General features: G+C 44.2%; 1 protein-coding gene across 2 annotated transcripts; it reads left to right on the top strand.

Annotated features, from left to right (window-relative positions):
* The first annotated feature begins 3959 nt into the window (after nucleotides 1-3959).
* LOC146986107 (carbohydrate sulfotransferase 1) lies at nucleotides 3960-10727 on the top strand. 2 transcript variants are annotated; one of them, XM_085779766.1, is made up of 3 exons: nucleotides 3960-4282; nucleotides 7814-7985; nucleotides 8840-10727. In XM_085779766.1, exons 1-3 carry the CDS (start codon nucleotides 4280-4282, stop codon nucleotides 9970-9972), a joined length of 1308 nt encoding a protein of 435 aa, XP_085635892.1. In that variant the 5' UTR covers nucleotides 3960-4279; the 3' UTR covers nucleotides 9973-10727. The 2 variants fall into 2 exon arrangements, with proteins under 2 accessions (XP_085635892.1, XP_085635891.1); XM_085779765.1 differs by lacking the exon at nucleotides 3960-4282 and adding an exon at nucleotides 6742-6807 and having other exon boundaries at nucleotides 8840-10265.
* Nucleotides 10728-13999: the final 3272 nt, after the last annotated feature.

Genomic DNA, 13999 nt, shown 5'->3' with positions numbered 1-13999 from the left:
CCAACTAATTAGGTATATATTGATTATTTCATTACAGCATTTATTGCATTAGCATTAGTTTGGTATTTTGGAAATAATCTATTTTTGGCAGAGAAGATAAGAAGCAGTGAACCCCTGTCATGTCTGCGGGTTAAATGTAAGAGTTCCATTAGCAATAGCGTATTCAGATAGAAACATTGACCGTGGTTCTTGTTAAAAGTAACACAAGCTATAGGGGAGAGCGGGGTAAGTAGTGCCAATTTTTACTTAAATTGCCTTTAAAGCAAGGGGATTATAATAATGCCCCCAACTAATATATGTACATATAGTTTAGGATGTTGTGCATCCCTGGGAACAATCACTTTGAATCTTAAATCAACTGTTTCAGAAATATAGCTTTAGAAAAAAAAAAAAAAATCTGGCACAACTTGCCCCCGGTGCGGGGTAAGTTGTGCCATTGGAGAGAATTCACTGGGGTAAATTGTGCCATTGATAATTGAAGTAAAACAGATCATTTTAATCTCACAAATGTTAATGCTATATAAAAGCAAGACATTCAATACAAAATTAAAGCCAGAAGCGGCGATGATCGGGCCCTCGCTTGTCCCCATGTAGTCGTGGAGGCCTGAGGCACGCTGGGGGCTGTGGCGCAAAGAAACGCCATGTTTTGTTCATCCACCAGGCTACGAGCACAACCAGACTGGGCAGGTGTGTTCAGGGGCGGTCCCTCATCACACATGTTAAGTTTCAAGCAAATCCGTGTCCACTGCCATGTTTCTCCTATACACAGACAGCACTGCCACTGGCACAACTTAACCCAGGCCCTTTGGCACAAATTACCCCAAGCCCAGCATTTTGAGAAAAAAGGATTCCCCAGCTGTTTTGAGCTGGCATCATGCTAACTGTATAGACAAGTGGTGTAGCTTAATAAAGCACTAAAACATGTGTGAACTGTTTTCAAAGTTATCTATAATTGTTCAAACATGGCAATCAAAAAACCTTGATCATAGAAATTTTACTTTGGAGGGCAAAAACTTGTTTTTTGAACATAAATGTGCTTTCCTCTCAAGCCATGTGTCTCCCTTCTTGATAGGATGAGTGAAATGGATGCCCCTTCAAAAATATGTGGTCACATGACCAACTTCTTCTATAGTTTTCTAGATAACAGGGGTGGAACTACTTGCCCCATGGCACAAACTACCCCACTCTCCCCTACCTATTAGGATCCCAATCTCCAAGAAGACAACATACTTTTTAAAAAATCTTTTCAAAAAATTACAAAGTCAGCTATAACATTTCACTGTTTTATAATAGAGTCCATGGTGCCACAGCTTCGACATATAAGCTATTAAACTTGTATTGTATGTTCACACAGAGCACAAATGTAAACTGGATGTGAGTGGGAAAAAAAGCCAATTAAAAAATTTCACATTTAGGCTATCCCTGGGTTTCATGAGTCATGCTTCATAAAAGTTCAGAAAAATTAGGAAAAATGAGGGAAGTAAAAGAAGAAAGCCGTATTTTAAGTGATTTCTGGGAACGAGCTGAACAGAAACACATCGCTCACTCACTGTAGGCTGTTGCTAACGCCTGGGCATTTGTTGTTTAGGACAAATAAAACACAGACTGTACAAATGGTCAAGGCAAATTTGAGTTGACCTTTTGTCTAAATTGTATTTCTTTATGTCTTGTATTTAGACTCTAAATACACCTTTATAGATGAAATAGGTGGACCTTTTTAATGACTCCAGCTGCTTTTCGGCTGCTCTCCTTGCTACAGTATAGGCTAAAATAACCATCTCCGGCTTCGTGTTGAAGAGATGGACACAAGAGCGTTATCGATCTTCTCATCTTTTGACAACACAGTGAATATGAATATTTTCCAAACTGTCTAACTTGTCCATTAAATTAGATAATTGTTTGCCATGTTACTAATATTTCACCTGCGACAATAACTTGGGAGAAGTTTGTTGCTGGTGTCGTTCCGGTCGGAGATGGAGAAAGTGTGCTGGTGTGTTCTGTGTGGTTGTTTGGTAAATCACATTTGGCTGTCTCTGCTGGCATACCAGTGGGTGAAATGAGATTTCTTTCAGCTTGCTTATTGCACTTACAGCGAGGGAGGGCTGGATAAGGGGGCTGCTTTTTTCTCGCTCTAAATGAGATGGAGTGTAGTATAGAAACACTCGCTTTCCTCTGCAGGCAAAATTTGTTGCTTCGATAACTTCCGTGAGACCTTCTTGCCCTTGTGACAGTCTGAATGAAGCATAATGTGATTGAAGAGAGGAGGGTGCCGAAGTTGCCAGACAAGTCCGGATCCAGAAGAGCAGTCAGTGAGCTGAGGAGACAAGGTTATCCCAAACAGTGGAGAGTTTTCAGCTGAACATTTCCTTCCAGTTTATGATGAAAGACTGCTGTCATGTTAAAGATCAGATATGGCCTAGATCTTTGAGATATGGAGTGAAAAGAGAACAGATTGGTGAGGCACAAGAGCCTGATGGTTCTGGATTAGAAAAACGAAAGGCGCTCTGAATCTCAAATGCACATTTGATTTTTATTTATTTATTTATTTTTTGTGCTCTTTGCATTTGTGCGTGGTGAGGAACGAGTGTGGGTATAGCTAAACAGGGAGGCCCGCGGAGGATTCGGTTTCTGTTCACAGAAAAATACAACTTTTTCTTATTGCCTGTTTCAGATCTCACCATAAGAAGGTGTGGGGGCGTTCGGCTCCTCAGAGCCGGGGAATCGATGCTGTAGGCGGGCAGAGCGAGGGATCAACGCAGAGAGGCGTGGAGGACAGGACACTCTTGTATCACTCCCCAGGCGTCCTTGGCACCTTATTGTCTCCCTTTGTGGGGGTAAAACCTTCGGCTGGTCATGTGTCTCAGCCGCGTATCACCAGAAAAGGCTTGTTCTGTTTCTGCGTAGGTAGATTTCCTGCACCTCCGGTTGCCATTCCTGCAGATATTTTGGCCTGCCTTTGATTTGGTATGTTTGGTTGCACTGCCTCAAAGGTTTAAACACAGGTCAGATAAAGAACGGCAAAGTTGGACTAACTAATCCCACGCTGATAGGAGGTTTAGGGTTTTTTTAATGCTTCCGCAATTTATCCAAAAGCAGAAATTATACAAGTGAGAGCAGAGATGCTGCAGCTACATTATCTCTACGAATCTCAGTGAAGGCTCCGCCGCTGCAGGAGATAAATCCGAAAGACCACAAACAGAATCAACCTCCATTCCCAGGAGTAATGGAGCTGTCACTGGCTAAATCTGACCCTGTGGTAACCCCCCCGAGGGGCAATGATATGGCACCCATCCCTCCACACCAGGGTTGTCAACAGCAGAGTAAGCACATGGTGATGGTGGCAGTGTTGGATGTGTGTGTGTGTATTGGGGGTGGGGGCGAGGGGGGGTCTTCATGATAGCAGTCATCCTCACTGGAATAAGGAAAAATAGAGGTCATCATGTCACTGCAATCTTACCGGATAAGCACGTGTGTGTTTGTGTGTGTGTGTGTGTGAAAGAGAGAGAGAGAGAGAGAGAGAGAGAGAGAGAGAGATTGTGTGTGTGTGTGTGTGTGTGTGTGTGTGTGTGTGTGTGTGTGTGTGTGTGTGTGTGTGTGTGTGTGTGTGTGTGTGCCTGCACTTTTTAAAGAAGAGTGTGAGTCCCTGGCTCCTGCAGTGACAGAGGAGGAGGACTGACACGCTGATGTTCATGGTGAGGTGTGGAGGTGATTGTTGATGCCCGGCTGAAGATGATGAAACCTGTCTGCATGAAATAGCCTGGGCTATGGGTGGGGAAAGAAAAAAAAATAGCCTATCTCGGTCCTTTTTTAAATCTGCAAACAAATAAAAATAAATTACAGATTTTGCAACGACGAGCTGCATCAAATGTGGGTTGCCCGTTTATTTACCGCCTGCTCAGATCACATGCATTTCTAACACGTAATGAAAAAAATGTACCCCCACGGCATCAAAGCGTAAAGCACAAGGCAATCTAGCATCCAATCTAGAGACTCGGCTCCAGTAGCCTGTGTGGTCTCTGGAGGGGTGAGACATGCCTCCTCCTCGCGCAGCCTCTCGCCGCTCTCCATCCATGGCGCATCTCCAGCTCTGAATCCACTTCAGCTCTGGACACCGGCGGCAGCGCTCGATCCTCCCGCCTTACACACACACACACACACACACACACACGCACACACATACACATACACATGCACACACACACACACACGACACACTTCTACAAATGCAGAGTAGAAGGACTGGACCGGCCGGAGAAATCCCGTCTGATCGAGTGTGCTGATGGTAAGGCAAGATCCTTTTTCTTTTAATTCATCTGTTGTTGCATTTTTACGCGCAGCGAGTCGCAGCCGAACTGTTATCTAACAAACTAGATGAGACACTGTGAAGATTATAGAGAGAGATATGAGGAGAAAAATCACTGTGTGTGTGTGTGTCTTTACCACACAGTTAGTTGAAGTGTCCGCGGTACTCAGTGGTGAGTTTTTATTTTAGATGTGGTCCCACTCTACCTGCACACTGACTCACTTTTGTGGTTGTATTATATTTTTTTCTTTCATTTATTATAAGCTCACAGGTGTTTGTCACATCTTATCCCATGGAAATGGTTTTGGATGGAGTTTATTCCCACTTTATAATCAATATTTTCACATGCAAATTTATTTTTTTGATGGAATCACTGTAACAAGTTGCAGCTTTTCATCCATTTACGTATTATGGTCTAATCTCGAATTTTTATCATCACCTTAACTTTAATTTATTTTAATCAGCTCATTTCTCTTCTATTTCACACTTTGTCAGCCGGCACTGCTGTGTTTGTGTGTGTGTGTTTGTGTGTGTGTACTGTGTGATCCGTGCTGTTTGTGAATGTACCACAGTGTAGACAACCAACAGTCAGGATCCTACAAAGGGAATACATTCTCCAATGGACAAGAAGGGATGAAGTGTTGACCTTTCTCTTAATTTTTCCTTCCTCTCTCCACTCGGTGCATTTGCTCTGTGTGTGTGTGTGTGTGTGTGTGTGTGTGTGTGTGTGTGCTGGAGGAATCATGTAGGACAAGATTCATCTTCTCTTCCTATCACAGGAGCTTCTCTGTAGCCCGGGGTCAGATGCAGCTCCTCTGTGTGCTGCAGCGCTCTGCTCAGCCTTTGGCATGTGTGTGTGTGTGCCTGAGTGTGTGTGAGGAGAAGATGGGTGGAGGGATAAGAGAGAAGAGAGATGGAGCAAGGCAAAGAAGACTAACTGAAGACTGAGACTCCTCCTGGTGATGTGACTGTTGCTCATCTTGCTGTGTTTCTAACGATTGATCACCAGGCTTTGCCAATAAACACCTTCACTCTGAGGAGCCATGTGCACGCCGAAGTGCCTTAACAGAAAAATCTTTGGCACTGTCACATCCCTCAATCACTTGCATCCCAAATCCCTCAGTCCCACTCTCATCACCAACGTCTAACTTCATTTGTTGCTTTTATTTTCCACAGAGGTGGCTGCCTTCCCTGCACCAAGCTCAGATGTCATTGTCCCCAACACTTTTGCTGTTAGTTATGTTATGTCGGCAGCAGCAGCAACGCCCATGCTCTCTGAATTTACAACTCAAACCTTCACAAGGAGCATGCACTGCACAGTGTAATCTTCGCTTGATCCTGTCCCCGAGGCTTTTATCCCCTGTAAGCACTGTTATTGTATGAGGGATCCAAAGGCTGAGACCATCAGAAGCCCGTAGTCCCCTTCCAGCTGTTGACAGAGTGTCTATTATTCCTGGAGTCCCGGTGCGGGAGGACTTATGAGCCAGGGAGAAAGGAGGACTTGCAAATCAAATTGCTTTAATCCATTGAAGCATCTGTCTTCATTCTCCAGAGGGCAGCAGGGTGTGTGTAGCAGAGTAGCTCTGATCAGGACCACAGAGGAAAACAAAACCTGTCGCTGTACAATCATACGATGTGCTTTGGTCAGCCAGCTGTGCCGTGCATGCAGGGTATGGATGACAGGACTGTCAAATTAACAGATTTCGTTTGTCTTTAAGTGTCAGAGATGGTAAGAAGCTTGGTCAAAGTTCCTTATTATCTGCAGTCATTCATGCTTACATTTCCCTGCCTTTTCTTCCATCTCTCTTGTCCCTCAACAAATGTGCAAACAGATCAAACAGCTTTAAAGTTGTTCCGAAGCGAGATACAAACAGTGCAGTGTCCTCGTTTTTGTCATCCTGTCTGCATCTGCCAGTCTAAGAAACAAAGTTCCCCCCTCTCCCCGATGGGTTCAATCTCCGATCACTGTTTTTAGTCATAATCAAACAGAATGGCTCATGATGTCAGCTCGATTTTTCCCCCCTCTCACCTATAGAGTAAATGACTTTGCTTTTGCACTTGTTTGTGATTAATGGAACATCAAACGCTGATCTCAGCTCAGTGTGATCCATTCCTGGGGATACGAGTCTGCCAGGGACACATAAACATCATTAATGAACAAGAGGCACACTGCAGAGAGACAGAGTGACAGAAAGAGGGTGAGGAAGCAGACAGGAAAGAAATATTTATTTTTGTCAGTATATGATGTATATTTACCTGTGGTTTTGATGATGATTGCTTCTGCACAGCCACTGAGTGATCGAGAGACACTCATGATTACTTACCATTAGTTGTTGCATAGGGACAAATTGATGGCAGCACCTTCTTTTTCTTTTTTCTAATCATATACATTTGGAAAATTACATTTTCTTTAGGCTCTTTTTTTTGCCCAGTGGCAAAGAAGTGGGAAGTGTACAAAGAAAACTTCTGTGCTCATCTATGTGAAGACAGCTATATTTATCTGGGTACGTAGCTCTCTGCTGGGCTTAGAGGCTAATTACCCAGAGGAGAGGAAAGCAAAAATGAAATGCAATTATGCAACTGTGTGCGCAGTATCCTGAATAGTAGAGCTATTGTAGACAGGGACATTACTGCTGCCATTTTCCACCAAGGGTCTGACCTCTGATGAGTCGTGTTTTTTCTGCTGAACAAATCTTCAACTCATGTAATAAACAAATCCCAAACCCTTTAAAACATCTGTTCAAAGCGTTTAGGCTATTTTCTTTTTGTGAGAAACGCTGAAAGGTGCTGTCTGTTTTCTCTTCCTTCTGAAGAGAGCAACCTTTTCTGGGATGTGTATTTTTTATGAAACTGTAAATATTTAAGAACTCTTTGTTTAATACTCTTATTTACTTTCTTGCTGACACAAACCTACTACCAGAGGCTGCTTAGCTTATCTTAGCACAAGGGGTAAACAGCTAGCCTGACTCTGTCACCTCTAAAGCTTATTCATTAACCTGCTCTACCTGATTTGTTTAATCCCCATAACCTTAAGAAGTAGAACTGTATTACCTTGAGCCAGGTTGTTTTACTTTATTTTAGTATGCTAAGCTGAGGTAACTGGCTGCTGGCGGTACATTATTATTTACTGTACAGGCACAAGAGTTGTACTATCAATCTGTTCTTCAAACTCCCTGTGAGAAAGGAAATCAAATCAAGTTGAAATTGTATTCACCCAAATGTCTTCTTTACTTTGCTTTAACAAAAAATGCTGCTACACAGGTCGAAGGGTGAAGGCTGCATGGGTTGGAAAAGTTAATGGCAAATGCTTTACTTTCTGCTGGTGAAGCACCTTCCAGCAAGAATGCTAACTGCTCCAGTAGGAGCTCCTCATTGGGCATCAGTTTCCAGCTGCAGGCATAAATGAGTGGAGGCTGCAGTCGTATGGAGCAGAGGTGGTGGTGGTGGGGGGGAAATGCATCAAAATGAAATCACATTGTGTGTGTCTTTGTGCCTTCCTGGCGGCGTCAGCGTGAAGGATGTAGAGCCAGAGGGGCGGGCAGGATGGAGTGCTCCTGGAAGACCGTGCTGCTGCTGGTGTGTGCGTCTCTGGGGGTCCAGTACACGGCCATTCGCACCCTGAGGGACTCGCTGTCTGGACCCTGTCAGGGAGCCTACCACTGCCAGACCAGACATCACAGAGGTATATATGCTTCAGTCCAGATCGTGCCACATGCTGCCAATGCTTCACAATAGGAGAGCATGAAATGTGTATGGCTGCTGGCGTGTATGAATTTACTGTATGCTCATGTTTAATGCAAATATAATAACATAAATAATGGAAAAAAATCACATGTATTGTTGCAAAGTCCAACCCCAGCAGAGGGCACATACCAGCATCTGATTGATATAGGTTATCAATACTGGTAATATTTGTTATGTTTTTAGCAGATCTGAGGAAAGCCTTGTGTAAAGAGATTCAGAGGCAACATCAAGAGTCAAGCTGCGGCACCATGCTGTGACTGAGGCAAAGGGAAGAAGGGACGCGGATCATTAACTGAGGGAATTCCCAAGAAGTGGGGAGGATAGAGAAATGAAATATGTGTGATCCGTTTTACAATTATCCTCCAATTTATCTCCATTAATCCCCTCTCATGGCACAGCTGCAGCGCGCCGGCACCGAGCTCCTGTGTACAAAAGCAACAACCCCTTTGCAATCAACTTCTCATCAGCAGTAATTACACGTTAGCTATTTGCACTATATTTAGAGATCCGCCATTTCATAAAGCCCCTCGATAACCACCAGCAGACAAGCATCTTACTCATGCATGTTTACCCTCTGAATTATTTAAGCTTTATTGGCTTGATTCAGTAGTTGGTTTTTCTCCTGAAGTCATGACAAAAACGGACTTACTTTCACTTTTATGAGCTGAAACATTTCTTCTTTTACCAGGACTTGAAACCAGGGAGCAGGTTGTGTACTGTTATGATGTTGTTTACAGCTGCGATTTGGCTCATTTTATGTATTTATGAAAAGCTTGTCTTTCTGTCTCCAAGACTCCAGGTGGAGAACATTGTGCGATGACAGCTGGACGCCCGCTGACTCACCTCGAAAGCACATCCTGCTGTTTGCCACCACGCGCAGCGGTTCCTCCTTCACCGGGCAGCTCCTCAACCAGCATCCGGGGATCTTCTACGTGTTTGAGCCCCTCTACCACGTCCAGCAGGCCTTCACCAACTCCAGCAGCAGGCTACGTCGCAGCCTGGACCGCCGGGCGCTGCTGGGAGCGTACAGGGACCTCCTCCTCAACCTCTACACCTGCGACCTCCTCTTCATGGAGAACTACATCCGCCCGGAGCCCCAGGACCACGTCACCAGCTCCTTCTTCCGCCGAAGCTCCAGCCACGCCCTGTGCTCCCCTCCCGTGTGCCTGGAAGGAGGGGATGCGGCGGCGGCCTCCGATCCCCCCGATGAAACCTGGTGTTCTAAGAAGTGCGGGGCCTTGAACCTCACTTTAGCTTCTATTTCGTGTCTCTCGAGAGGACACGTAGCTATAAAAACAGTGCGAGTGCCCGAGGTGGGGGACCTCCGCACCTTGACCGAAGATCCGCGTCTGGACCTGAAGATTATCCACCTGGTGAGGGACCCCAGAGCCATCCTCGCTTCACGCATGATGGCGTTTTCAGATCAGTTCCGCGCCTGGAAAATATGGAACGCGACCGGACGACAGCCTCGATACGTGGACCTATCCCAGATCACCAGCACCTGCAAGGACATGGTGGCCTCTGCGAAAACGGTCCTGCAGAGGCCGGCGTGGCTGCAGGGGCGGTATTTACTAGTTCGCTACGAGGACCTGGCCTTCAACCCGAAGGACAAAGCCACGGAGATCTACAGGTTTGTGGGTCTGGAGATGGAGCACAAGGTGCAGACGTGGATTGCAAAGAACACCAACAGAAACGTGTCGTCTCCGTCCGAGTGGAACTACAGATACTCCACAACCAGAGACTCCAGGGCGACCGCGGAGAGCTGGAGGCTTCGACTGGGCTTCGACATTGTGAGGACGGTGCAAAATCTTTGCAACGACACTCTGGCCCTGCTGGGATACAAGCAGGTTCATTCTGCAGCTGAGCTCAGAAACTTGTCCCATAGTTTAGTGGAGCGCAGAACATTTCAACCAGCCACATGGTAGATTTTATCAAAAGGTTTAGAGATCTGACGTTTATTTATTCATTTTTTCTCCATCATCATGCTGATGAAATGAATGTAGTTTATCTTATTTTTGATGAATGCCTAATGTAATTTAATATCACTTGAATGGTTTTGTTTCAGATATGAAAAGGGTCAAATTTCAAGTGTGTGATCCAGAATAAAGTCCATACTGCTGTATGTCTTCACTGAATCCTCATGTGACAACGATGATGTTTTTTTGTTATTTAATTTTCTCATAATTGTGAGTGTTTACAAAGTTTAAACCAGAAAAAAAAACCACCCAAATAGACCAGGAACCATTTCAGAAAGTAAACGTGACCTTTACTCAGACAAAATGTGACAATCCTGGAGGTGAGACACACATAAGAGGTGAGGGGGATTTATTTGTTAATAAAAAAAAAAGGAGGAGAAATTACAGGGCTCTCCTTCCAAGTGTCTCTAATGCATTTTGAAAAAGGATTAAAATGTCACACGTAGGATATCTTTGCCGGCGCAGTCTCTGGCTCAGCAGCCTTTCAAGGTGAAGATGTTGAGAATATGTTTTCTTTTTCTTCACTGTAAATACTTAAATACTGTACATAGTCATTCACTGTTGGAATGCAAGTGTGCAAATGTTATGTGCTGGATGTGTTTGGACTTTTTTTGTCAGTGTGGTTATACTGTTTATATTTTTTAAACTTTTTCAAATAAATTATTCATATGTAAGTAGTACATATCTACCACACTGCTGAAATCTTGCTGCAACCATTTTTGTTTGATGTGTTCTTTTATTGCTTTTATCCTGAGAGGAGAGTGGATAAGTGCACCAGTTTTTAGAGATTGGAAACAGAGAATGATGCAAATTTATTGTTCTTCTATGTGGTACCGTCTCTGAATTTGGTCTGTTCTAGTGCCAAATTTCAAACCTGGTGATTTGTCTGTAGTAGATATGTGTTTACCTCACAAGAACACACGCTGCACATTGTGCATTTCATTTGCAGTTGACTTTGAACCTCAGAAGAATAATACCAGGATCACTCGGCGGTAGCAGCTGTCTGCAGCGGAGTATAGTCAGAGATTAGACAGCAGCAGGTTCTCTGCCAGTTCCACCATTTGAAATTGGTCTTTGTATCTAAACAGAGGAAGGAAGCGTGCCATCTCCAGACACCAGCCCATTTATTTCCATGTAGCGCTCCCTTGAGATAAATGCTGAAAGTAGTTTCTGAGGAGGAACTCGTTGCATGAATCATAGCCAAACCACTGAATGGTTTTGATTTCCTTGCCTTTCAAATGTAAGCCTTGCATCCTCCAATGGAGGCACAATGTATCCTATTGGGAGCTATGCAGTTTAATACTTATTCCACAAAGAAAGACACTCCTCAGTGAGGGAAAGTATGCAATTTGAGTGGAACGGTCATGCTGCTCTCTGAGCACTCTTAAGTCTGAGGTGAAATTGTCCCTTTAAAAATGTATTTTTAGACACCCACTCCTCCATATCCTACTGCTCTATACAGTAGCTGCTGACACCAGGGATATCTCAGTGCTGGCCAAAGAATTGATCTACAGATCCAGCTGAGGAGAAACAGGATTTAAGATGCATGGAGAAAAGAGTGGCTGTCTTTCTTTGAACTTAATCTGCAAGGCTACACAAACTGGCTATAAAGCAAAGCTTTATGACACCCGGCGAGATGTGCTTCATCGGTTTTTCCATCCCCACCCTGACTTCCAAAGCTGCAAGTGGCCTGAGTCAGCCGTCAGCTAATTACCCATTTCTTTGCACTCAATACAGGCAACCCCTCTCTGTCTCCTTTACAGTGCTGACAAATTTAGGGCTTATCAATACCGGTAACAAATATGAGGTGCTTGCTGATATTGGGAAAAGCAAAATAGCACATAGTTAATCAACACCAGAGGTTCTTTTGTTAGATGTATCCACAGCCCTGCTGGATGAACTCAAGCACCCTTTCACATGCACCATTTACTTCAGCCATTCCCCATTCATTTTAGTTTATTAACTGCTTACACATTACTGGACGCTTATTATTTTGGCAAATGATTTATCGACCCAGCCTTCTCTTTAACAGTTTATCTGTTGTGTTGAGCTATTTGGACTCTTTTGCCTGCTAACTAGCTTTCACACACTCAACACATTCAGTGTTGCAGATGATTCAATATGTAGATATTTTTTAAAGTCAAGCTTCGGCACCATTTTTGTTTTCCGCATACACCCTCACAGCCACAGACATACCCCTGAGGTAGAACTGGTTGTCCTGGATGGATGCACAAAACAGAGGTGCAGAGGTCAGAGTAGAAGCAAGAGACACAGACACATTTATAGAATATGAAAAAAGAGAAAAGCTTCAGCCAAGATCTTAAAATTTAAATCAACATTTTTATTCTGGAAATGGTCTCTGATTGTGTGGAGAGAGAGGGGGCACCTAGACATCTGTCCTTGGAAACGTGCAATGAAACCCCCTTTTTGGGGGGGAATTAGGCAAAATGTCTTAAAACTTATTTTCAGATGCTGCTGTTTGTGTGTTTCTTTTTTTTTTTTTTAAATGTGTAAGCTGCTGTTACATCAGCTCGTGCTGCGAGGTTGAAATGTGGGAGCGACTGGGCGGTGATTTGCATGTGTGTGGATAACAGAGAGAGGAAAGAAATAAGAGATTTTCAATGTTGAGGTATGTTTTGTTTATTTATGTATTCCTGTCAGCATGATTCAGTAAAAATAGAACCATAAACTAAAAACCTCTGGTGAGGATAGAGGATAGAGCAGTGCAGGATGGAGCAGAAAGATCACTCTCTAACTCAGAGGTTTAAAGTTGAAAGCTTGATTAGGCAAAAACCTCCACTGCTGCTGTTCTCCACACTGTGAAAGAACAGTTCAATTGAGTAACTTATACTGTGCTCAATGCCGGTGTTATATTGCTTTTGCTCCAATGTAGCTTGAAAAACAATGTTTTTCTTCAACCAATTTCAAAATTCAAGACAAATGAATATCACAGCTCTTTAACAGCTCAAGGTCGCAGCAGGAGCACAGACAGGATGTGAACCAGCCTCCAGCCGTGTTCGATAAGCACCTTCTTGACCTCCTGGCACCGGGATCGTGTCGGTGTCAGCTCTATCACGAATGATCCCTCCCCTCCTCTGTTTGGCCCCCGATGCCCGTCTGTAATCAGCAGCTTTAACCATTTGCTGGTCATAATGGCCCTCATTTATGAAACTTGCGTACACCAAAAAAATGGGTGTACACCAAATTCACCGCAAGGATCGGCATTTATTAATCTGAGCGTGAGCGTACGGTACGCACAAATCTCACGCCAGCTCTGACCAGGTGTACGCACATTTGGAACCAGCGTAGAACATGCAGGAAGGAGTGCCGCTGTGTCAAAATGATTATTAAACCATAGTCTAATAACGCAGCGATGTGGATCACATGTTGTTGTTGTTTATATTGATAAAAAGTTAAAAAGTAGCCAAAAAAGAGAAACGCTACAACCAAGTCCGTGTTGAAAATTTAACTCGACTTTTATTTTGAGCAACTGAGATGAATTAAAAACCACGACGTGACAGATGCTCGTTAATCAGCTGTCTAAACAGAAACAGTCAATGACAGACAGACCTGTTATTGCTAGATCACACACACAAACTTCCAACATCTCCTGCACCAGAGCATGACCGGACGGCTCCTCAGTCTCTCTCTGCCGGACACCGGAGCCGGCGGGGGGGGGGGCGCTACCTGTCCAGGTCCAGCTGATCTCCGCGGCGGAGTGTTTTTTTTTTTTTTCCCCAGTCACCGGGACCTGACAGCGGGAGATCGGGCCGGTGTTTCACATCCCTCCATCAGCCGAACCATGCCAGCGGTGCTGATGGTTATAAAGTCGCGTTCGCAGCAGTAATATGCCTATGATTTCTCCTCAGTCACTTGTGTTTAGTAAACTGCAGGAGCATTTCATGAGATCGCTGGGTTTCCTGACGTGGTCGGTGACACGTGCGTCTGCAGCCTCCATCCACCGGGATGACGCTTA

This window comes from Trachurus japonicus, chromosome 6 (assembly GCF_045865225.1).
Source record: "Trachurus japonicus isolate A0001 chromosome 6, Traja_1.0".
NCBI classification, from domain to species: domain Eukaryota; kingdom Metazoa; phylum Chordata; class Actinopteri; order Carangiformes; family Carangidae; genus Trachurus; species Trachurus japonicus.
Note: the sequence above shows the minus strand (reverse complement) of the source record. Positions and strands in the feature narration are given on the sequence as shown.